The sequence below is a fragment of the Fusarium vanettenii genome (genome assembly GCF_000151355.1).
Source record: "Fusarium vanettenii 77-13-4 chromosome 1 genomic scaffold NECHAsca_8_chr1_1_0, whole genome shotgun sequence".
Lineage (NCBI taxonomy): Eukaryota > Fungi > Ascomycota > Sordariomycetes > Hypocreales > Nectriaceae > Fusarium > Fusarium vanettenii.
Window position 1 is genome coordinate 397,929 of NW_003315876.1, and position 24,144 is coordinate 422,072.

Sequence of the window (24,144 nt, forward strand, 5' to 3'; positions counted from 1 at the left end):
CTTCTCAGCGACAACTCTAGCAGCGACTCGAGCAACGGTCTAACGAGCGGAGCTGCGTCCACCGCCATAAGAAGCCTTTACGCCATACTTCTCTAGGTAGGCCCCAGTCAGCGTGACTGGATCGAGGGTAGAGGTCGATGATCTTGTCGCCGTAGTCCTAAGCTCGACATGATTAGTGTAACGTGGTGATGAGAACTTTTTGGTGTTTTGACACAAAAAAAAAAGGGAGGGAGACAAAAGTTTGCCTAGGAAGGAAATGGCGGCCGTTGAAGAGTTTCTTCGAGTCAAGGAATGGAAGCCCCAAATCCGATCTCGGGAGGAATCTTTACTCTTGACAAAGGGAGCGGGGGAGGGGGAGGGGCAGAAGCAACTCAATTAGCCCCGTCAATTAAAGATTCTTGACTGTAATCAATTGAGACTCGATTAATTAATCAAATCAATCAAAACTGTCTCAATTAATTTACATTCTTCTTTATTATACTTCATCCCTCTAGAAACCGACATCGACCTTGTATGTTTCAATGAACCAGGATAATTCATCTTACCTTGCAGTTTACAGAGGACCCTCAACAAGGCGTCATGGAGTGGGAGACAAAGAACAAAGCATACAAACAATATAAGAAAAAAGAGGTGACGAGTCTGGCTTTTAATGATGATTTTAACCTTTGATAGGGATACCTACGCTCCTCTATCTAGGTTCTAGTAAAGGTTCCCAACTGTTATCTTTACAATCGGCTTGGTCTAGGTTAGCCCTGTGGGTTCCTAGAGGAGTTTCCCGCTGCAAGGCTGACGACGTTGCACCTCAATTTTTTTCCCCATTCTCGCTCATTGGATAGCCTCAACAACTCATCATCCCGCCAACCAAACACCTCTTGCCGTTAACCTTGTCATCGGTAAATGATAAAAATATAAACTTTGCCACTACCAATTGGGAATCGTCTCGCGAGAGCTGACTGAAAATGTTCTCTATTACCCGTTCATCAGCTCCTCGTCAGCTATCACGAAATATCCTCTCATCTCTATCAAGACGCCAATTCACAGATGCAGCCTCTCACCCCTCAAACAAGATCCAAGTCTATACCTCAAAGTCGAGAGATCCCTTCCTCAACCTCTCGGTAGAGCATCATCTCCTGCAAAACACTCCCCCGGACTCCACCATCCTCATCCTCTACACCAACGACCCCTGCATCGTCTTTGGCCGTAACCAGAACCCGTGGACAGAAGTCAACCTCCCCCGACTCGCTCAACTGCGTAACCGTCCAGAGAGCTTAGGATGGACTGCTGGTCCTGTGCAGCTGGTGCGTCGTCGCTCAGGAGGCGGCACCGTTTTCCACGATGAGGGAAATGTCAACTTTAGCGTCATTTGTCCACCTGCCGTCTTTGACCGCAACAAGCATGCCGAGATGGTTGTCCGTGCTCTCTCCTCTCTAGGAAGACCAAACACGCGGGTCAATGAGAGACACGACATTGTCATGGACGTCGCCGACGATCCCATCGGCACCTACAAGATCTCCGGGTCAGCATACAAACTCACACGTCTTCGCTCTCTCCACCACGGCACCTGTCTCCTCCGCAGCCCAAACCTCGCCAACATCTCAAGCATGCTGCGCTCACCGGGAGAGCCATTCATCAAGGGCCGCGGCGTAGACAGTGTCCGCAGTCCCGTCAAGAACGTCGACGTTGAAAACGCCCCCTTCGAAGCTGCCGTCGTTGAGCAGTTTTCTCGCATGTACGGCGACTTCCACGTTCAAGATGTTATCGACGACAAGTTCCTCGAGATCGAAAACATCCGCAAGGGCTACGAGGAGCTTCAGTCCCGGAGCTGGATATACGGTCAGACACCGAGATTCACATTCTCCACCTTCTCATACCGCAAGGATCCTCGCCCGAGACCACAGCTTCCCTTTGATGTGAGCACACCACTAAAAGAACATGTCTTGGAGATAAGCTAACAGCCAAACCAGCTGAAACTTCGCTTCGAAGCCAGACATGGCCTTGTCGAGAACTTCGCTGTAGAGGGTGCATCATTCCCTCCAACAGACGTCGACATGTCAGCCCTCGTAGCGAGCTCCATCTACCATGTCCCAACCTGGACTGACAAGCTTGCCCAGGCTGGCATGGCTGAGGGTGACGCCGCAAAGATCGGATCATGGATGGACGACGTTCTCGGTACAGAGTTTACAAAGCCTGCGCAATAATTTCGCCGCCTCCATCAGGCTGCGACGTGATACGAGGTCAAGGTCAGAGAGGCATCCATCTACTACACGCGCACTCTCTCACACCCCTTTGTGCCAGGTATTCCGGTGTCGTCCTTGGTCGCCGTGTTTCACTCAGCTCAGCCCAGCCAAGTCCAGCCCGAAGAGACCCGGTGACTGCCTGGACCGTCCACCAACAAGAACATGTGAACTAGCACACACTCTTGCCATGGGAATCCCCACACACATTCGTCCATTTGCCTCACGGCAGGGCAAGGCTGGCTGAGCCTCGCGCGCGTCGTCGCGTTCCAGCACGACCCGACGCGTCAACACCTCTTGATGGCGAGATAGATCTCGTTCTAGGTGGCTCAAGGAATAGGCACGGCACCCTTTCGCGCGAATGCCGGGTGAGATAGGGGGCATCACATGGCTTGTCAGCCGACCTGCTGCTGGCGTCCCTCACACATCCCCAAAATGTCCAACCCTTTGATTGTCTTTGATACCACACCTCTCATCGCCCCGCTACGTGATGGCCTCTCCCTTTCCTTGCTTCAAATCTAGCGCAGTGTCTGGATGGTGCAACCTGACTGGTCGCCCGGCACCCGGGAATATCAAGGTGTGGCTGTTGAGCCAAGAGGGGTGCCCACGGTGAGGAAAGTATTGTAAGACATTGGGAGCGGAGATATTCAGCATCCGTCAACCGCAAGCAGAAGTCGTCGAGCCCAGAACAGGGGTTCGCAGGTCAAGGGGGGAAAACGTGACACCAGAACAGAGATCAACATTAGCTTATCCTTTTCAAAGGCAGCTAAAGGGTGCAATAAGAATAATAAGATGATAAATAAGGAAGTAGATCTTCTTGCTGTTCTGGTGTCTCGTTTATTTCTTGACCTACGCGAGGGGCTGCAGGGTCCAGGAGGTTGTAGCAATGCCATCCTCCAATATCTGGATTACGAAAAGACCAACCGAGGGCTTTTCTCAAGATGGAGTGTCGGGGGATGCAAGCCCCGAGACATGCGTCGTCGATCCCTTTGCAACCTCTGCAATCCGGTCTCGGCAAACATGGCTGGTCATCAAGTTCCCATGCTGATCAGGGCCTGGGAGTCAAAAAGGAGGGAGGGCGGTGCAGAAAGGTCGTAGTCCCCGGCTTCAAGTTCGAAAACAGGTAGACGGAACCAAAATCCCCGACGCGGGCGCTAGATGGCGGCCAGACCCGAATGAATAAAGACTCCATCAGACTGGAACAGTGTAAGTCAATGTAAGCAATGATGGCTTGAATACTACCCTGAGACAGAAATGGTTGGCTGCTGATAGCAAAACTCACTCATCATTCTTGTCCTGCTCACCCCGTCTCGTCTTACCGTGGCATCCATCCATCCATTCAAGGCCGCTCTGAGCATCCTTAACTCATCCGCCATTCCCGAAACTCTTGGCTGATCCGATAGTTGATCCAGGGTAAGCAATAGTCGTTGGTGAAAAGACATCATCCTGACGTGGGACCAAGACAACCTTCCCCTCTCCACACCACCAACACGAACGGGTCAGAATTGCCCATGCCCATGCCCATCCCATCATTGGAACTCTCAGTCCCCATCTGTGATCCGCAAGGCGGGCATGACGTGCATGAGTCTACCCCAGGGCCCAACAACAAATGAAATTCCCTCGTCTCTTCATGTCCTTTGCAGCAACAGCCTGCCTTCACCGCTGTGGCGCTCCCTCTTTGTCACCTTGACTCTCTAGTGCAGCCTGTTCGGGACGGGTCATTTGAAGAAAAGGGCAGGACCCTTTGTTGCAAGTCAAATCAAGTCGTGATTCTGAGTGCTGACCCAGGCTCGGCTTCAACGGGAGGCTGGCTGACTTTTCCAAACACGGATCCAAGAACTCAACCTCCAGCTGGGTCCGTTTGACTGTTGCAGTAAGTGATTAACTGGTGGGTGATGCAGTCACAAGCGCTCGACATGTCGGTTCTCGTTCTCCGCAGTGCAAGTTGGGTCCGTCTCCCGCGAGAAGCCGTGAAACATTTCTTTGCTTTTTCCACAGGAACGCTGTTCCCCATCTGGTAACCTCTCACACCTCTGGAGCCTGGTGGTTCCCGGGATTATCAAGGATATGATGAATCATGACAGTAGAGAGTGGCATTTTCCATGCCATGATGGCAATGTTAAAGTTGCCAACGGCTGAATGACTCAGGTCGAGTGGCCGTTGCAGAGGAGCGCCATGGCTCTCCAGGGCATCCATATTCGTCAAACGAGCACGGCTGGCTCATCGACCATGTGTCCGTACCCATCCTGTTGGTTCAGCCGTACACAAAACTCGCGCTCATGCAGTGTAGCTTGCCATGATTGGACGAGACATCGATATTCTGCAAGCCAGCCAAGAGACATCCCCAATCTCAAACCGCCAATACAGGACCTCGCCTCGCGAGTACGGTCTTGCACTCAACTCAATACCGCGAGACATCAAAACCTTTTCTTTTCCTTCCCGCCAGTGGCGGCAGGTCCTGGTGTCAATCCAAAGTGGCATGATGGTTCCCGTCTCTGCATCCACGTTGAAAAGAGCCGGCGTCGAGTCTAATCTTTGGCGCCTGATTATGGAACACCACCTCCGGGCTGTAGTGGCTCCTGGTGGCCTAGTTACGGCACTGCTGCATCTCGAGATCCATTTGCAGCTGCCCAGATTCTGGGGGAGGGGAAGCTGGGCGATCAAGTTGGACCTGAGAGCAGGGGTTGAACTCGCATCCAGGTGTAGGCGCAAATGTGTGTCGACATCGGGCCTGGGAACAATACAGTACGGTACGGTACTTTGCATCAAAGTCTCTCCCACAGTGTATTGCAACAGCCCTGATCGTGTCGGAACTCCGCTCCCTTTGGCCTCTATCTCCTGAGCGGCGCAGTCATCGCCCCTAGGGCTGCCATATTGACAAATATCAAGCAGGGATTGCGGCAAAAGTGTCAGCAAGGAATGGCCGAAATCAGGACTTCCAGTTGCTCTTACGCCATCATCACCGTCCAAGTCCCGGTCGCAGGGCGTCTTCATTGTCTGTCCCCCCTAACAAGACAAGGCAAACAAAGGCCTCGACCCTCCTTGAGCGCGAGCACTTGTGACGAATCACATTCTACGCCGCCTGAGCGGCAGAGAGATGAAGTAAAATGCAACCAGCCTGGCTGAGCTGTGTTACAGCAGATTGCCGTTTCCAGAGCGAGCAACATGCGATCCGGCAACTGTTGGGAGCCTCGTATCCAATGAGGTCGCCGAGCATGAGCGCAGCAGGTCCGAAATAGTCGAAGCTCAACGCCCTGATGCTGCGTCTTGCATGCCGGCTGGGTTGTACCATTCTTTGTGTGACGGCCGTTGACGCTGACGAAACGGGCGCCGCTTGTAAGATTGCCGAGCAGGTCAGTGAGGCTTGTCAGATGCAACTACATGAACGCCCTGAATTGGAAATCTGCGAATCCGTTTCCGAGATAAGCATCAAGAGAAGGAAAGCGCGCATCGTTTGGCCTCGGCCCAATACTTGAACGTTCAACTCTCCCTGCACCGCAGTTGGTTGTCAGCCCACATGAGCGGCAGTCACGGATGTTTCTGTTCTGGTGTACTGTACTGACTGTACATTTGCCGTCCTCAATGTGACACACCTTGAATCTAAGGAATCATGACGAAACGGATGCAACTGTGTGCTGGAATGGAAAAGAAATGCCATACCGTCGCTTACGGCGGGACAGCGTTTCAATCGGGGCTCAACCCAACGGGCAGCGGCAAGGAGCGGGCCACCGTACGCATCCATCACTTGCATAGGCTTTTTTCTTCTTCTCATGGCAGGGTCCAGGGCTCTCTGCTCGAGTCCCCCTGAAGATTGCGTCTGGGCTAGTTCCTCCATCCCGGGAACACGTTGGTCTGTGATTTCGTTGCTTTTCTTCCACTCTTGTCTAGCGGAGTGATAACCAGACTCGATCAATATCGAGAGTGCGGGCGACGAAAGCAATAGTGACGAGCGAGATCCTCATCCCTGCCTGATCCTGACCCCTGCCATGCTGCCATGCTCCATGCAATGCAGGCAGGGTCGGTCTCGACTTGGACCTGGATCATTCGTCTGCCAATTCTGTGCTGGTTCTTCGATGACCAGACTTAGATCAGTGAGCAGCCGCCACGTTGGATGCAGGAACTCGGGTCGCTGTGCTGGGCCGTGGTGCAGCTGTGGAACACACAGCACAGCACATCAATCACAGTAACACGCAAATCTCGAACAGTACAGGGAGTAGGACAAGACGCCAATCGATGCCTTAGAGACTGAGTTGTCGTCGTCTGCCGCTTCATGCATCGAGAGCTTCCCTTCCACCCACGACCGAATCCAACCTCTGCCCTCCGTCATTAGACTGCGGTGCTGCATCGTGACGGGTCGCTTGATGCTGGGAGCTCCATCAGTAGCGCAAGCGAACAAGAGTTGGTCCGTGGCCTCGATCAACGGCTCTGATGGGACGGAACGAGAGACGCACGGGCATCCATACAGGGATGAAGGGTGCGGGCTGCGACTCCATCAAGCCACCGTCAAAGCGGACACCACCCCACTGTTGAGCATCGCATTCATCCCGCACTAGGAGTTACTATCGTGAGCCAGCGCGGTGAGTGTACGTACGCAGTAGTAAGTCTAACCAAGGCATTTGTGCATGTGCCCATGTTGTCGAGTACTGATCCAGTTGGACCGAGGACATGGCGTTGATGGTCGTCGACAGAGAACTGCTTGCCGTGATGCTGAGGCCAACTGGTGATCTAGGATCGCTCGCTATGATTAGACGAGACTCGAGGGATCGAAGTTAGGGGCAATACAGAGAGCACATGGCCAAAACCTGGGGCATCAGATCTCCATCCGCCCTCATTAGTCTGGAGGGCCAGCACGCTAGAGAAGATCTCAGTGTCCCCATCTCGAGTTTCGCTGCAGACTTGAATGCAAAGCGATGCAATGCGACGAAGTCGAAACGGACCGAGACCGATAGCCACAGTCGGCGGCGTCTGCATCATCATCATCCAGGTTAGTGAACGGGAGCCAACGGGATCCCGACGACGGCCGACGAACAGCGCCATCGTGGTCTGCGATCTCTCTTGATGAGTGATGGTAATCATACCATGGCGCAAAGGCCTCGCAACAAGGTTCGTAGCTGCGGTGATGGCCCGGTCAAGAGGCACCGGAGCCGGCTAACACTGGACGGTGTTGACGGCGTCAGGGGATAGAGGCAATGGCTGGCTCCAACAGTTGTTGGCTTTCCGTCGATAACGGTATGAATGCAGATCCCAAGCAGAGGAATACGCTACGTATTCCCCATCCCTGCCTCTACTCCCTGTCAAGCTGCCGGGCAGACCCCTGGCTGATCTCCACACACAGATGATCTCGTCCAGACAGCGTCTACCTGCAGCAGCGGGCCCGCTCGGTGCTCCGCTCATTATCCGAGCCGGGCCGGTGCTGGACATGGGCTTCATGCTGGTGGCCGCGATGGGTGGTGTCAGAGCTGGAGCCACGCAGCTCCCCTGCCGCAGCCCAGCCCAGGGCTGGGGACTTTGCCGCAATCAGTTTCCTGTCTCTGTTCGTCTGGGGCAGTTGTGCTGATTATTTCGGGAGGAATTGCCCAATCGATAAAGGCTCGAGACATTTGCTTCGTCTGGGACCCTTGAAAAAGGGTCCTGGGGTTGAGTGAGGCCAGAAGTTGTACGATGATGCGGCGGCTACGAAACAGCCCGTCCATGGACCGGCATGCTGGGCAGAGACGTCGGTGGTTTGTTATCAAGAGTGAGCCGAGCCTCGGATAGAGGCGTTCAGTGAGTGACGTAGCGAGGGAATTCGCCTCTGATTTGTGCAAGAGGCTTGAGGCAGTGTGAGATCCATTTCCGGTCGAGACAGGGCCAAGAGAGCGCTAACTAGTTGAAGACGGCGTTTGAGAGCTCCTATCGTGGACTGTTTTCATGGCGTTCCAAGACACGAGCTCAGGTTGATTGAACAGGGACTGGCTCCTCGATATGCATTGGCAATGTCCACTCAGAAGCGGAATCAGCACTTCACGATGCTGCCGGCTCTTTATCGTTGATTCAGTTGGTTCTGACTGTCTTCACCTAAGCCAGCCCAGCCTAGCCTGATCAATGTCTCGCTTGTTGGTCGTGCCCTCTCCGTCACAGAGGCGTGAGAGGCTTCCCATGCCCAGGAGGTGTTGAAATCACTAGCCGCTCCGTCATGGCTGGCGGCGTCGGGCGAGACCGCCGCTGGGGTCAAGAAGCTTGGATGTGCCGGTTGGGCCATCTCGGTAGTGAGATCTGGCGATGGGATGGGAATTCCCACACTTGTTTGGTTTGGCCGTTGGGCAGTGTCATGACAGGACAAGATTCTTGGGAGCTGGGTATCGAAAGCCTGGGGAGGCTTATCGACTCTTGAGCCAGTCAGTCTGGAAGATTGAGAAGGAAAAAGTGGGCGAGGTGCCAGTGACTTTCCATCCACAGTCCAGTTGGCGTGGCGGGGAAGTTGTAGAGGGCGATGGGGTGAATGGAAGGCGCCAAAGCGGACATGGAGGACCGGCGGGGACCGGAGGCAGGCCTTGTGCAGCTGCATGCAGATAGCTGCAGGAAGGTGCAGACAAGATGAAGGCGCTAGGATGGTGCAGCGCAGTACAGCGTGTTTGGCTCTGAAACTGGAAGGGACGAGCGATCGTGGCGAGTCAGCTAGTCAGACCAAGAAGACGATTTCTACGATCAGTTGATGCCGTGCCTATTGCGTAGGCTACATATTTTGGATGAGATGATAGAATGCCAAGTCAATGAAGAGGTAGTCGGGCGAATACGACATCCAAGGAATCAAACTCGAATCTCGACCTGGCACAAGGAATCGTCGATGACGGAGGAAAAAAAGGGGCAAAGATGGAGAATTGCCGGATTTGATCGACACAGCGAACCAGTTAGCTCACCCATGTGCATGCGGTCTAAGTGAAGTCTATCTCCGTCCCTGCCGTTGAATCCTCACGAAACAGGGGGGTTTGGTGGTATCACAATGTCAATGGATCCAGTGTGCTCACTATTCCGTACGTATTCGAATCTCTCAGCATACGATTACCCAACAATAACAACCTTGGCCTGGAGGACGGAGTTGCCAGCCCGTCCATGGAATTGCGAGACTAAAAAGTTGGGTTCATCTGGGCGGGCACATGAACGGCTGCAAGCTGTTGGACGTGATGGTCTTGGGAGGAATCTCATGACAAAGGCACGCGAGCAGACTCCGTTTCCGTTCAAAGCGGAAACCGTCAATGTGCACGAAGCGAGCCTCGTCTGCAAGAGTTATGCTGGGTCCGGAGAGTAGAGAAACGTTGACGGGGAAAACAAGGACAAGCCAAGCAAACGAGAGCGAAAAACAAATGTCTGGAGCCGCACCCTTGCAGGGCGACCGGAATCGATACACTGCAATTCTCATGCACAGCAGAGACGGAGGCGCAGAAGCGTGTCCGTGTCTGGTGGACATGGACAAGTTCCGTTTAGGCAACCCGCTGGAACGAGGCTCAAGGATTCCAATCTGTTGGTTCCAGGTCAGACAATAGCCACAAGCCAAGATGCCACAAATTCCCCAAAAGCAAAAAAAACTAAAAAACTGCGTGCGTGCGTTCGAAAGACGCGAATCTTATCGGTGCTAGAGACAGGGGGAAAAACGGCCCCAGCAAAATGGGTCAGAGTCAAGACAGGACAAGACTGGGCCTAGCCCAGAAGCCACCAAGCCCAACGGGGGCGATGGATTCTGGTGAGGGTGAGAAATCGAACACACACATGAAAATACAAATGGTGAGATGCCATTGGCTGACTGATCAGATCGGCCGTTCATTCGCCCATTTGCGGTGTCTCATCGGCCATCACTCATCATCCATGAAAAGATGATCCGTGAACCACGCTGGCTCGGCTGTTGTTGACAGATTAGGTGTCAACTAAGGCGGGTTCCATGGATGGAGACCTCATCATGGGTTTATCCAAGGCGGCTGCAGGAGCCATCATGACCTGGCAAGGCAGGTTCCCGTCTTGAACGGAACGCTGCTCCACCGAGAGCTGTCGATGCACGGTATGATGAGCACAGTGAATCTCAGCCAGAGCAGATGCTCCAGACAGGACGTGTCCAGGGCCTGTTGTGCTGCTGCAGGGCACAGCATCGACAAGCGAATCAGACGTCAACGATAAGACAAGGGTAGGTGTTTGAGTGTCCACATCCGTTACAACATCACCGCCTCCCGCACCATGGCCCGCAGCCGCTCACTGGTTCGCTGAAGCTCACTGACTCTCCCCATTGCGTCAGCTATCGACGACGCCTTGGAGATATCGTTTTCAGTGCCCGAGTGTGAGTGCCCAGAAGGTGCTGAGCATCATGTTGAATTCAACCATCGCCAAGAATCCCCAAGGTTGACATGTCGCGTCGCCACGCTTGTCGAGTCGTCATAGTTGCGGCTGGGATCTTGTTGGACAAACCGGGTTATTTCTTCCATGTCAATCTCTCTGTGACACTCACCAGACGCCGCGCTGCAAATCACATCGCCAAGCCATCCCAGCCCGAGCGTTGCCAAGGCTCTCGCCGGGCAGGGCCAGGACTTGCTCAGTGCAGTGCTTGTGCGATCCCTTGTCTGTTGAGCTCGTTGTTGGTGCCCATAGCTCTCACCTTTCGCAAGCATTGATCTGACGGTGAGAGATGATATCGAATGATGGGCCTGATCGAGACTGAGGTTTCAAGATAATCTCATGTCGTCCTCTGGAGAAGCGCCGGGGCATTCAAGGCAGGTTGAATGCGCTGGAGAGCCAGAGGCATTGCACAGTGCCCGGCATCTTTTGAGGCCCGAGGCTGTAGTTGCAGTGCCTCTGCAGGTGGACGGGTCAAGAATAAACGAGACACTGGGCGCTCTAACTTCCCTCAGAGGTTACGGCTCTGTGAGAAAGGTATTTACTTACAATGATAGGAAAATTGTGTAAAGTAAGCTATCATGAGAAGAGGCAACATGCCGAGAGTCACATATTATTTCCTAATAATTACCGTATTTCTATTGCTATCCTTTGAAAAGCATACACTGTTGGTCCGAATTAGTGTGTCGCTTTTTCTCGCAGGCTTTTGTAGTGGCAACTCGGCGCTGCCAGTGGCCACCTCAGACGGCTACCAAGATGGAAAGTCTCTACCGTGCGAGGACCGATCTCAGGGAAAATGGGTCTGTGCTCGGACGCCATGGCGCCATGCTTCCCATTCCCATCCCGACCCTGCTCGAAGTCGCCCTCACCATCTCCCTCAACCCTTGTCTGCAGAGCGCACAGAGGATGTCCCCTCATGCACACACACCGTCCTAAACACCAAGACTCTCACGCCCTACCTTACCCACACCACCATCTTCAACCTCCAGCTCCTTAGCGCGCACCCGTCTTTCACTTCCAAGCACTCGCAACTTGGGCTGCTCCCGCTCCCCGGCCGTCCGCAGGGCAGGGCAGGGCAAGACAGAGGGGACAAAACTCTACTGTCTCAATGACAAACCAGCAGCCCGCGCTGACAGCTGATTTTGTGCTTGACATTGCCAGCCCAACACTGTAAGGTACCGCCCTGTTAGTACCACGCATCTTATCTCTCGTCTCTTCTCCCAAGTTGGACTCGCCTTGCCTCGACTCGCTCGCTCGCCTGCCTATGCCCAGGGGAGGAGGGGTGGTTGCATCTCGCCAACCCCCCCTGGCCTGGCTCTCTGTGACTCTCTCGACTGTCTGCACCGCGCTGCTTCTGCTCCTGTGCTGCGGAGTCGGCCGGCCGCCCAAGGGCTGGTTCTCTTTCGTTCGCCCGTCCGCTCCGTTCCTCGCTCGCTCTCACACGCCGTCGTCGCCGCCGCCGCTGCCCCATCCACGCCCAGAAGAATCCACCTCCATACATCACCGACCCGGTCCCAACCCACCAGCTAACTAAAAAATCCACCCCCCAAAACACACGACCTGTTCTCTCTCGCTCTTTACTGCTCCACTTCCCTCGACTCTTTTGTCCAGGTTGTTTGACCCGTTCTCCATCTCAACTTCCCTCATCAAATCTCTCGTCCCTCTCACCTCTTCTACATTTCCAACGTCCGTCGGTCCTCCGATCCTCTCACTCGATCCTCCTTGCGCTCCATACCCGACAATGGCACTATAGGCTTCTAGTCACAGACGTTGTGACTTTAACGACTCCTTGGCCCGCCTCTGCGAGCCCTCTACGTACCAGCATGTCGAGTCGACCAAAGTCGATATTACAATCTCGCCCACCATGGATCCCTCTCAGCAGCATCACCACCACCCGCATCACCACCATCACCACCATCACGCCCATCGCCACCATCACAAGTCGCTGTCGCAACAGCAGTCGTCCACCTCCCTCTCGACGGCGAACCGCGGGACCCCGCCGTTGCACACGCACCTCCCTTCCTCCTCTTCCATGCCGCTGAGGACCGCCAACAGCACTCCCATGTCTTCTCCTGGGCTTTTCAGCCCCTCGGCTTCGCGACAAAACCTCGTCACGTCCGTTTCCGAGAACAACACACCTCCTGGGTATACCCAGAGTCCTCTGTTGCATCCGTTACAAATGCACAAAGTTCGAGAGTAAGCATCGTGAACTACCACAGATTTTTGTTTCACCGTCATGTCAATTCCACCCCTCCTGCTCTCGCTTGGGTTGTCGGCCTGCAGCGGGGTGGGACGGGCAGGGAGCTTATCGTGGGGTCTTAATTTGCGAGATACTAATGCATTTGCCAATCATAGGACGCACAAAGCTCTTATCGACTCAGATACCCTCACGGGCCGGAAGCTCATCAACCAATATGAAGTGATCGAAGAAATTGGTCGTGGAATGCACGGCAAAGTCAAGTTGGCTCGCAACTTGGAAACAAACGAGAATGTGGCCATCAAGATCATCCCGCGATTTTCGAAGAAGCGCCGCCTCGGCAAAGTCACAGCCATGTCGCCTCAAGACAAGACGAAAAAGGAAATCGCCATCCTCAAGAAGATTCGTCACCCGAATGTGGTAGCCCTGCTCGAGGTCATCGATGATCCGGAGCTTAAGAAGATCTACATGGTTCTTGAGCATGTGGAGCTGGGTGAAGTGGTCTGGCGCAAGAAGGGTCTCCCTCACATCTGCCTGTACGAGCGACGGCGCATTGAGCGTCAAATGCGAGGCGAACCCCCGACCCCCGAGGAGGAACGTTATGAACAGTTTCTCGAGAACCGCCAAGCCCTCAAGCAAATAAAGCGAGCCAAGGCGGCTCTGGGTTATCATGGCCAGACCAACTACTGGAGCTTCGAGCACGGCGATGTCGACGAGCCTATCACCAACCCGGGCGCCCAATCTCGGGTCTTATCGAGAGACGACTTCGCAGTCAGTGACGAGCCGCCATCGAGACCCATCTCTCGCCAAGCCTCTTGCACCGAATCAAGAACCCACTCGCGATCTCGTTCCGTCGTATCCTCAACCCGAGCTGTGGAGGATCCTGATGAGTTCCTCCAGTGGGAGGACGATAACGAGACACCAGGCGCTCTTCGATCCAACCACACATCGAGTGTCGCTCTGGACGGAACCATGTACGGACCCTACGTCGACGAAGGCTTTCGTGGCCGTTCCCCCAGTATGGCCGACTCTATCATCTCCCACATGTCGTCTCTTGACTTCAACCCTCAATCACACGACCCGTTCTCAGACGACTTTTCCTACGTACCTTGCTTTACCTTCGACCAAGCCCGCTCTACCTTTAGAGATACCGTTTTGGGTCTAGAATATTTGCATTATCAGGGCGTTGTTCATCGAGATATCAAGCCGGCGAACCTCCTGTGGAGCAGGGAGCACCGCGTGAAGATCTCCGACTTTGGTGTGTCCTACTTTGGTAGACCCATCCGTGATGGCGAGCCCGACGACACTGTTTCCGAGTCGGAGGCTAAGGACTTCGATGACGACCTCGAACTCGCCAAGACGGTTGGCACTCCAGCCTTCTTTGCCCCCGAACTTTGCTATACGGACCTGGACAAGGAACAACCCAAGGTTTCGGAGCAGATTGATGTTTGGTCTCTTGGAGTCACCCTCTACTGCCTCATCTACGCCCGAATTCCCTTCCTGGCCGAAGATGAATTCCAGATGTTCCGAAAGATTGCGACAGAGGAGGTGTATATTCCCAGGAAACGTCTTATGCCGGTTCATCCATCGACATCACCTACTGCTACATCCCTTTACAAGCGTCAGAACATGCACCCCTACCGAGACGACAACGATCTGGCATATGAGGAAGTCGACAATCTCCTCATCGACCTCTTGCGCCAGATGCTCACTAAGAATCCCGAGAAGCGTATTCGGCTACGAGACATCAAGCGACATCCCTGGGTAGTTCAGGACCTTATCGACCCTGTCGGCTGGCTCGATGACACGGATCCTGCACGGCCCTCATCTGGTCGACGAATTCAAGTCGACGATAGGGATGTGTCGGCAGCGGTTGTACCGCTCACATTCCTCGAGCGAGCACGCTCTGTGGTCAAGAAGGCCGTTGGCAAGGTAATACACCCCCTGGTGGAGCGGAGTGATAGCAAGACTCGACGAAGAGCCGACAGTAGTGCCGCTAGCTCCGCCGGTGACAGTATGAGCATGTACAACAACGTGCCACCGGCGACTCCGCATCAACAGTATCGCGACAACCGACGCAAAAGCATCCGCGCCGACGATTACTTTGCCAACGCCGTTCGTGAAGCTACTGCGAATTCGGACCACCCTCTCTCGGTCAGCCAGTCGGTCAGCCCTCAGCCGGAATCTGTCGTCTACGACCCCCTAGCCACAGTGCTTCCCTCAAACGAAGCTCCTCGAGGGCATGCCCATGCGCACAGCGAAAGTGAGTCTCAGCGGGAACCTGAGAAATCGAACTCAGCGGCATCTCTATGGCCCTTTCATCGCCATACCCATAGTCATGGCCAGAGCAGTCATCACCACAGCAGGTCCAGCCATCACTTCCTCCACTTTGGTCCTCCGATGCCCATCTCTCAGACTACGCCTACCACGCCCAACTTTGCCTGTCAATCCGATCACCCCGACGATTCTGGGGCTGAGACAATTCGAAAAACGCGGGATATGGATTCTGCTGATGAGAGCTCCCGATCACGCTCGGTTGACCGTGGACTCTTTGCCAGCAGCGACAAGCGCGCTGAAGCTAAGGTTGGTGTAAGCACCGCTGTCGCTCCAGGCAGCGTTCACAAGCCATCTCGTCACGGACGTCCCATCAAATCTGTCGACCTCGGCAAGGGTGCACAGAGCAAGCGGCTAGAGGCATCACTGCTCTCTGCATCGCTTGTGGCTGCCACTGGGTATCAACATGGGCAACCCCTGATTGACCCCAGCTATTACGGTGAAGCCCGACCTTCTACGAAGACAAGGCCCCCGGCAGCACACAGAGTCGACAGTGCGCCGGTAGTTCGATCGTCACCGCCTCGCCACTCAGAGGAGCTCTGCATGCGGCGAATTGAGCGGCCCAAGGCTGACCCTGTCAGCTTCTCGTGCCCGCCCTCACCAATTCAAGAAGAATGGAGCCGGAACCAGTCCTTGCCCCGTGCAGAGACGATGCCCACTACCAAGTCGTCGAGTGTAGACTCGATGGAGGCTCTGGGTACCCCTTCGACCAGCCCAAGCGAGGTGACCAGCCCGGTGTCGGCGCAGCCTTCGACTGCCAGCACGTCGGAGCGGATGCTGGTGTTCCAGTCTGACCCCTCGCTGCCAGCCCTGCTCAGTGGAGCTAGCTCCGTGTCGGCGGATATGGAGGCAGAACTCCTTTGCAAGCCAGGTATCGTGAGCGCTCACCCAAACCTGCTCGAGACAACCGACAGCCTCACACCACCGGCCCTTAATAAGGAGCCCGCGGCTGGCTTCCCGATCGATCAGGTTTTCGGCAACGCTCCCGCTATGGAGAGCGGCCCGCTGGCTGTGCACCTGGATGGAAGCACACGGGACTCGGTGACAAGCACCCCTGTCGCCCGACCTGTGGAAGACGACTTTGACGACGACGGTAGTGATGATGGAATTCTGTTGATGGCCAAGTCCAAGAAGAAGCCAGTACCATCGTCGTCTGGTGTTCCTCGTCCTCCAGCCTTTAACCCTCGGAGACGAGATACCAACATCAGCATTGCCAGCACCGAGACGGCCAAGAAGGTACCAACTTCTATTCACGGCGATGAGTGGATGTCGCACTATGAATCATGATACCCTTCCCCACTCGGTAACGAGACTTGTCAAATTTTTCTCGTCGCCACACATACTCTATCAGATGCCATGATCGTTGCGAGACGTTCTCATGGGCCAAGTTGCATCTGTGGCCTTGGTTCCTGGAGACATGGAAGCATGCAACACACATACATACATACACCGAGCCTGCGATTGCATCAGGTGTTTTCTTCTCTTCTTCTTCTTCCTATTGTTACTAGACCAAACTGTTATCCCAAAGAGGGATTTGCTGCATATTCCTTTTTCTCTTGTTCTTTTTCTTTTTCTTTTTTACATATCATGGGCGGTTCGGTTGCTCTCAACATATTACCCCCTTTTGTACTGGGTCTGGAGAAGTCTTCTGGTGGATTGAAGACAATGGACGGATACGTGGATGAAGCTTCGGATGAGAATAATGATGGGTCATGAGCTGGGTTCAACGACGGAGATGAGCAGATGATGGCATGTGTCCAACGGGGAGCCTAAGCTCAAGGTTGATGCGAGTTCATTCACAGGGTAGGACAGGGGCGGTTTTTATTTGTTATAAACGGGATTACAAAGAATGATAGCATTTCTTTGCTGGGGCTAGCTAGGTATTCAATAGTTAGTGGCTTTGGGCGTTGGCCTGCCTTTCCCACGGGATTGGCAAGGAGCTCTTGGGTGCATTTGCATAGGAACTGGGAGGAGTAGCGTCTCTTTACTGATTGCTCTCCTGTCCCCTTTTGTGGGATGGGATGGAGATGGTGGGAAGCGATATCACTACAAAGATGAATCAAGAAGCGACAGCGAGTTGACTGTCAACATATGGTTTCCATTATGATGAGTGATCTGTTCTTTTGTGCGCACGCATGTTGTCCCTCGATGCACTCATGCATTAAAACATTTTGAATCTCGTTCCATATCTCGGATATAGACCAAGAAGCCAGCTAGAGAAAATACAGTTATCAACATGAAGCTCCCATGCAGTATGTGACAACAAATCGATTTCGTAGATGCATCCACGTTGAGACTCTGCCTTGAGAGATATTTATGCATGTTTGTACATGTCCATTACTTGGGCCAAGTTTCGACTTTACACTGAATGCGTTGGTATCTAAGAGAAACAATTACTTGCTGATCAATGACAAGACGCCCGCCACAACGAAAGCCAAAGAACACACGAGGCAAGCCCCGGCGATGTTGACGGCCCCTGTAGGGGGGGCGGGTTGTTTCTTTGCGACAATCTCGTCCACAATCTCGTCGAGTCGCTGGGACATCTGCTCCCGTCCAAAGAGTTCCTTGACTCGGGCGGCTCCCTTTTCACCCATGGTCTCTACCTCGCCGTCACCCATGCTGAGTACCTCGCGCACAACCTCTGCCCAGGCACCCACATCCTCTGGTGAACGCAACCAGCCCGTCTCGCCATCAACAACAGTCTCAACGGGACCACCCGAGTTGGCCGCCAAAACAGGGGTTTTTGATAGCATAGCCTCGAGAGGGACGATGCCAAAGTGTTCGTTGGCAGGTGTGTAGAGCAGAACGCGAGCGGAGCGGAGGAGAGCGTTCTTGAGTGAACTCGGGATGGAGAGGAGGAAGAGAACAGGAATGTCGGCGGGTGCTGAGAGGGCTGTGATGAGTGTCTTTGAGGTAAGGTGTTGAAGTGAGAGGGACGAAGCTAAGGTCTCGAGTTCGGCGTGGTACTGCACGTTTTCGGCGACGCGATGATCGTAGCCACCTGGAACATTAGTACTTGATACAATCATGGGCTGTGGGGGACATACCTGCTAGAATGAGCCTGCAACCCTTCCGCTCAGCCTCAGGAATGGCAGCAAAAGCCTTGATAGCAAGTCCAATATCCTTCTTCCTCTCAAAGCGATTAATGCTCAGAATAATCTTTTCGCCTTTAAACACAACGCCCCCATCCTCACCAGCGTCCTCCTTCTCCTTGGCCTCGACATCGACACAAGGATACACCACAACAGTCTCGACATGCTTCTTCAGATCCGGCCAGGTCCTTTCAACAACACCCTTTGTGAAACCAGAGTTTACGGCGACTGCGCTGGAATAGCCCATAGACCATTCTTCGATCCAGTCAAAGGGTCGACGGTATAGACGCTTGATGATCGACTCTCGACCTCGGGCGAGGAGGAGATCGGGAAAGTGGCAGTAGAAGAGGATGGGGACGGTAGGATCGAGGTAGCGTAGAAGAGGAAGGCCGGCAGAGAGTTGATCGACGATAAATGTGTGAGGCTTCAGGTCGCGGAGTTCGCCAGAGAATGTGATTTGGAAGATGAGGTGGACGTGTCGAAGGATTGCGCAGAGGATGGTAAGACGGGAGAGGATGGACATGGGGATTAGCCAATTACCGCGAACACGAACATCGAGGGTTCCTAGAAACAATTAGCTTGCTTTATACAAATAAGAGGTGAAAGGTGAAGGCCATGATACCATCACGACACTCCTCAAAGCAATGCTTTGGATCACAGTGATTCGTAAAGATGACGACACGATGTCCCCTCTCTTGAAGTCCAACAGCAGCATCGACGACAAGACGCTCAGCGCCTCCGATGCCTAGATCAGGATGGAAAAAGACGATGGCGGGCTTCTTCTGATCTACCATCTTTGAACGAGTGTGTATGTATGTGTTGATGGTGGGGGGACACGCTATTCAGGAGCTGAAGCTCAGAGATGAAAATGAGCTGTGGGGGAGGGAGTAGGTGATTGGTTGACCCTCAAAGAGGTACGTATTCTTTCTGTCATGGCAAGTGGGGCGGGGAATTCCATCATGAGATGCAGCTGAAGAAGGTTCGTTTACCCCAGGATCCGTCCAATCTTGGCAGCTGATGATGGTCTTTCACATGCAAACTAGCTAAACACCACAAAAAAAAGAGGACAAGGGTAGAGGGCACAATAGTATTACCGGTTAACAAATATACAATGATTAATAACACTTGATTTTCAGCCAAGTCTGGCACATGACCCACATCGAACCGAGATCTTGATGAATCCAACCACCCCGACTCGGCCTCCAGGTACCCCAACCTCGAGCCGAGGTTCCCCATGTTCATCAATCCCCCAAGCCTCATATAGAAAACTAAACCACCTCTCACCTCTCACCTCTCAACTCTCATCAACTCTTTCATCAAAATGGCTCTCTTCACACTCCAAATCCCAAAATGCGGCCCTCACGTAGGCGGAACGCTCACATGCACCGAACCCGAGCCAGCCGTGTACCTTTTAACTCTGAATTCGCCGCCGGATAACCGTCTCACCGAGCCTGTTCTCAAGGCCTTTCTCAACGCTCTTGATATCCTCGAGTTTGGATACCCCCACGGCGTTGTAATCACCACATCCGGAATCCAAAAATTCTACAGTAATGGTCTCGACTTGGAACATGCTGTTGCTACTGATGGCTTTTGGCATCTTCTTTACGATGTCTGGAGACGTTTCCTATCGTATGCATCTCACCTCCTTTCATCAACCATCACTAACAAAGCCCAGATACCCAATGCCGACTGTGGCTTTCATGAACGGCCACGCCTTTGCAGGCGGCCTCATGCTAGCAACAGCCCAAGACTACCGCCTAGCCCCCTCCCCACGAGGCTTCCTCTGCCTGAACGAGCTCCTCTTCGGCGCCCCTCTCAAACCCGCCATGTCAGCCCTCTTCCGCCATAAGGTCCCATCCACAACCTACCGCAGCCTAGTCCTCGAAGCAAAGCGCTTCAACGCAGAGGAGGCCGTAGCCGCCGGACTCGCAGACGGCGTGGTCACGGGGTTGGACGATGTGTTGGCGTTTATCAAGGAGAAGGAGCTGGTGTCAAAGTGCAAGTCTGGTGTTTATGGTGTGCTCAAGGCAGAGATGCACAGTGAGCTTATCGAGTTTCTCAAAAGTCCCTCCAGGGAGGCTCACGAGAAGAGATTCGATGACGTCCAGGCGAGCGAGGACGAGAGAAGAGAGTTTGGAAAGGTCTGGTATGAGCAGTGGCTCAAGGAGACCAAGGCAAAGCTGTAGACGATGATAGTGTAACCATATAGAGTTGAATCTTTGTATCATTTTCTTTGAATTCCTCTGCTCTAAAGGATGCATAGTATCTCTGGTGTATACCCTTCGTGTATGCCCGCTAAGAAACGACATCGCTTTTATTCAAGCCAAAAAAGACAACCTCGCTTCGAGCAGGAAACGCCTTTGCCCCCTTTCAAAAAACCAAACCCTTGCCTGCCATACCAAATTGACAAAATATGTAAACGCCGCAATGCTTCAACTCCCCTGTCGAGGTGTACACGACACAGCTCGTCCAGTGGGTGGGTATCATGGCCTTATGAGACGCAAACTCCAAATCCTGTCCTTTGTCCAATCCAATGTTTCCAACTTCCTGTATCCCCTCTTCAAGCCTGTTCTTCACTCGGCTGCGTCTCTACCGCCGTCTCACTCCCAGTCTCGGCGAGGGATGCTGTGGCGGGCTTGCTTCGTCCTGAATCACCGTCTCTCGCCGCTAGCATATCCTTCTCCGCCTGGATCGCCTTTTCTCTTCGCTGCTCCACATCATCTCGTCGAACTACCTTTCGCAACGCTTCACTAGCTTGGATCAAGCCGTCGATACTGATAGCATGCTCCGTCATCTGGTGGCTGATGTACGTGTACACTCCGGCAGGCGTGTTGCACTGCAGGAGGTTCCCTTCGTTGAGCTTGAGTAGTGCCAGGGCCACCTGGAAGAGGAATGTGCTGCCGTCGTTAGTGCAGAGAACCACATCCCACAACCGGAACAGAGCCTCGGCGCTCAAGCAGTCTGTAAACACGGAAAGGAACCACTGGAATGTCAACGCCTCGAGTTCAATAGACAACGAGTCGAGATGCGCCGAGAGCTTGGGTAGCACCGACGCAACATACTGTCGCAGAACCTGCTGGTCCGCACGCGAAGCCAGAAGCGAGTGGTCGTAGTATCCATGCGGCAGGATGTTCTCAATGATGGACGCCAGAATCCAAAACGCATCCTCGGCAGACGGCATCATGAGCAAAAGGTTAGCGGCAATGAGGTTCATGCCTTGGCAGTAACCGACATCCTTGTTTCGCCTGGCATACGCGAGAAGAACCTCGTTAAGCTTCTTGACACCTGGACCCTTGCGGAAGAAGATGTTGTCCGTCAGTGTTCGGTTGATGTCCATCTTGATCTGGCTGACAACCACAGCGTCGTCATCCTCGCCACTCTGGGCCACCAGGTCTTCGTAGTAGCCAGGAACACGTAGAGCCGCAGCTCCCGAGCACTCGGACCACACTTTGGCTCGATAAGCAACGGGAATGCCACCAAGCACCAGGTTCTTGAATTCGTTCCACTTGGCCCTTCCGACCTTGCCCTTGTTGCCCAGGTCCGAAACTCCAATCATCTCGCCGTCGGCAACGCGCGTCTCGGGCAAAATCATGGCGGGCTGCTCATAGCGAGCCTCGGCAGCAGATCTGGCGGCAGCGATTGCAGCTTCACCGTCGCGACGACGCTCAGCACGCACTTTTCGGAGAAAGTCGTTCCATCGCACCGTCTTTTCGCGTTGTAGTGAATCGTGCAGTTCACTAAGCTGCTGTAGCAAAAGCTTGACAGGTTCGGTGTCGTCCTTGGCGAGGGCAGCTGACGACTCAGGTTGTGACACCTGTGGTGTTTCGTTGTCAACAGCCGTTGTCGTGCTAGCCGAAGGAATGAGTCCAGAGTCGGTAGAAACAATGGCTGGCTTGGTGGGTTCGCTAGTCTGAGACTGTGGCTCGGGCGTCTGGGTTCCCTCCATCACCTCTAGTGACACGGCGATGCTTGGCGTATGGCTTAGTAGCTCTGTGGGAAACGTCGCGATCTTGAGGTAATCCTGCCATCTCTTCGACTTGCCATCCTCTGCGTTCCGCTCCTCCAAACTGTTCGGGCTCTCTGGGCGTCCGTCGCTTGAAACGCTATGCTTGGGGCTAGGAAGGTCCTCGAAAGAGCTGGGAGAGATGCCGGTGCGACCATTGTGCAACATCTCAGTGCGGCTGCCCTTTCGCAAGTGCCGCGCCGTTTGAGCTGCCTCGCGCTGTCGCTTCTTCCGCCGTTGGTCGTAGATGAAGCCGAACCGATCTGTCAGATATTCGCTGTTTGGAAAGTTGTTGTAGATATGCGTAAGAGTCGGAGGCTGTGACTCTGGGGATCGAATGGCGTCCATCTCGACAGGTCCATAACTCTCTTGTCGTGAAGATAGGTTAGTTGGGGGACTACCGCGCAAACTATCCCATCCGTCCTGCGCCTGTCCCCTCGCTCCCTGAGCAGAGGGTGCAGGAGTAGATCGTCGCATTGCCATCAACGCCTTGGGGCCTCCAGCGACTGACACCGCTCGGGGCTGGCCAGTCCGGTTGCTAGCACTAGAAGCAGCCCGGAGAGACTCTGCATTGGTAGAAGTGCTCACAGCGCGACCTCGAGACTCAGCCTCACGCCCGCTTATGGCACCGCCAGCTACCAGCCGCAGGGCCATGCTTGCCAACGAAGATGATGCTTTGCGCTCGCCGGGGGTGCCAGACTGGATGCTCGATGCCCGACTAGGGGTCCGCACAGATTGCGCCTCGGGTGGGCTGAAGAGATCGTCCTGAAGCGTTGGTCGTCGATCCATGCTAGAGTGTGATCGTATCACAGTTGCCGGGTTGACCCCCTCGCCATTTACGCTGTTGGTCCGACTTCCTCGTTTCGCAGTCCCCGAGCCCCAGAGATATTCCTTCCACCCCCTCAACGTGCCTTTTCCGCCCTCGGTGTTGCTGCTGATCGACTGGCTGCTGGCGCGGATGGTGGAGCTCTTGGTGCCTGTCTCGCCGTAGGCAGTAGCGACAACTGTATCCTGCATCGCGTCGCTCATGAGGTCGCTCAAGCCACTATCCTCCTTCTGCAGACCTTTTCCAGGGCCGCGCAGGTCAGCTTCGACAGCTCGTAGCCGTGTCTCGAGATCCAGGTTGGAGAGACCGCATTCTCTAATTATCTTGCGCAGAGCACGCTCTCGCTCATCAGCGCGTCGTCGCATGTGGGAAATCTGAGCATCCCGTTGAGCAAGATCCTCCGAAATCTGCCTAATCAGACCAATGGCGCCGTGTCTGGAAATCAAGCGTTGAATGTGTTCGTCATCGGCCTGGTGGAGGGAACCGGGGACCTTGCGCATCAGCGGGGCATCTTCGAATAAAGCGCTCCTCGCACGTGAGTCTGCAGTGAGGTTGTCAACGATGGAGGGGCGGCCAGAGGCAGGCACGGCCTTGGGGGCAAGCGTGTCGTCAGTGCTGGGCGGCTTGCTCGTCGACTTGGCCCAGGTGGGCTCCTCGAAACGGTCGTTGCTTGGTATCTCGGGCGAGAAGCTGGGGAAGCTCGTGAGCGACTTGTCACTAGCAGCAATGCTGCTAGCAGAGCTGCCAGCCTGACTGAGACGCTTCCGTCCGCGGGGACCTCGAACGGTGGCACTGCGATTGCTGCGGGAGCTGCGATGGGATGCGAGCGAGGTGCTACTATGCTGGGAGACGGACCGCTGGAGGGGCGACGGCGGTGATGCGTCGGCCGCTTCCATGGCCGTCGCCATAGCTGGGCCTGGGGGTCAGCGGAATCTGACGGTGAATTTGTGTTGATGTAGAGATATATCGATCGATTGGGATTTTGCTGCTGGTAAACAAGGTTGAGTAAAGTTGGTAGAGAAGAAGGGGAGGAGAAGGGAAGCGAGAGAGAACGAGCGAGGGCAAGCAAGCAAGCAATGGATCAATCAATCAAAGGGTGT

General features: G+C 54.2%; 5 protein-coding genes across 5 annotated transcripts; 3 read left to right on the plus strand and 2 right to left on the minus strand.

Moving 5' to 3' along the window:
- Positions 1-959: 959 nt before the first annotated feature.
- On the plus strand, positions 960-2,198 carry NECHADRAFT_30038 (uncharacterized protein; the record flags this gene model as incomplete). The annotated part of the gene is made up of 2 exons (XM_003049530.1): positions 960-1,910; positions 1,965-2,198. 2 exons carry the CDS (start codon positions 960-962, stop codon positions 2,196-2,198), a joined length of 1,185 nt encoding a protein of 394 aa, XP_003049576.1.
- A 10,258-nt stretch (positions 2,199-12,456) lies between these two features.
- Positions 12,457-16,410, plus strand: NECHADRAFT_30239 (uncharacterized protein; the record flags this gene model as incomplete). The annotated part of the gene is made up of 3 exons (XM_003049531.1): positions 12,457-12,788; positions 12,948-15,624; positions 15,682-16,410. The coding sequence occupies 3 exons, from the start codon at positions 12,457-12,459 to the stop codon at positions 16,408-16,410; spliced, it is 3,738 nt and encodes a 1,245-aa protein (XP_003049577.1).
- Positions 16,411-17,516: 1,106 nt separating this feature from the next.
- NECHADRAFT_30261 (uncharacterized protein) lies at positions 17,517-19,009 on the minus strand (the record flags this gene model as incomplete). The annotated part of the gene is made up of 3 exons (XM_003049745.1): positions 17,517-18,124; positions 18,171-18,779; positions 18,838-19,009. The coding sequence occupies 3 exons, from the start codon at positions 19,007-19,009 to the stop codon at positions 17,517-17,519; spliced, it is 1,389 nt and encodes a 462-aa protein (XP_003049791.1).
- A 527-nt stretch (positions 19,010-19,536) lies between these two features.
- Positions 19,537-20,442, plus strand: NECHADRAFT_65092 (uncharacterized protein; the record flags this gene model as incomplete). The annotated part of the gene is made up of 2 exons (XM_003049532.1): positions 19,537-19,844; positions 19,891-20,442. The coding sequence occupies 2 exons, from the start codon at positions 19,537-19,539 to the stop codon at positions 20,399-20,401; spliced, it is 819 nt and encodes a 272-aa protein (XP_003049578.1). The 3' UTR covers positions 20,402-20,442.
- Positions 20,443-20,775: 333 nt separating this feature from the next.
- NECHADRAFT_74113 (uncharacterized protein) lies at positions 20,776-23,952 on the minus strand (the record flags this gene model as incomplete). Its single annotated transcript, XM_003049746.1, has 1 exon — positions 20,776-23,952. One exon carries the CDS (start codon positions 23,950-23,952, stop codon positions 20,776-20,778), a length of 3,177 nt encoding a protein of 1,058 aa, XP_003049792.1.
- Positions 23,953-24,144: the final 192 nt, after the last annotated feature.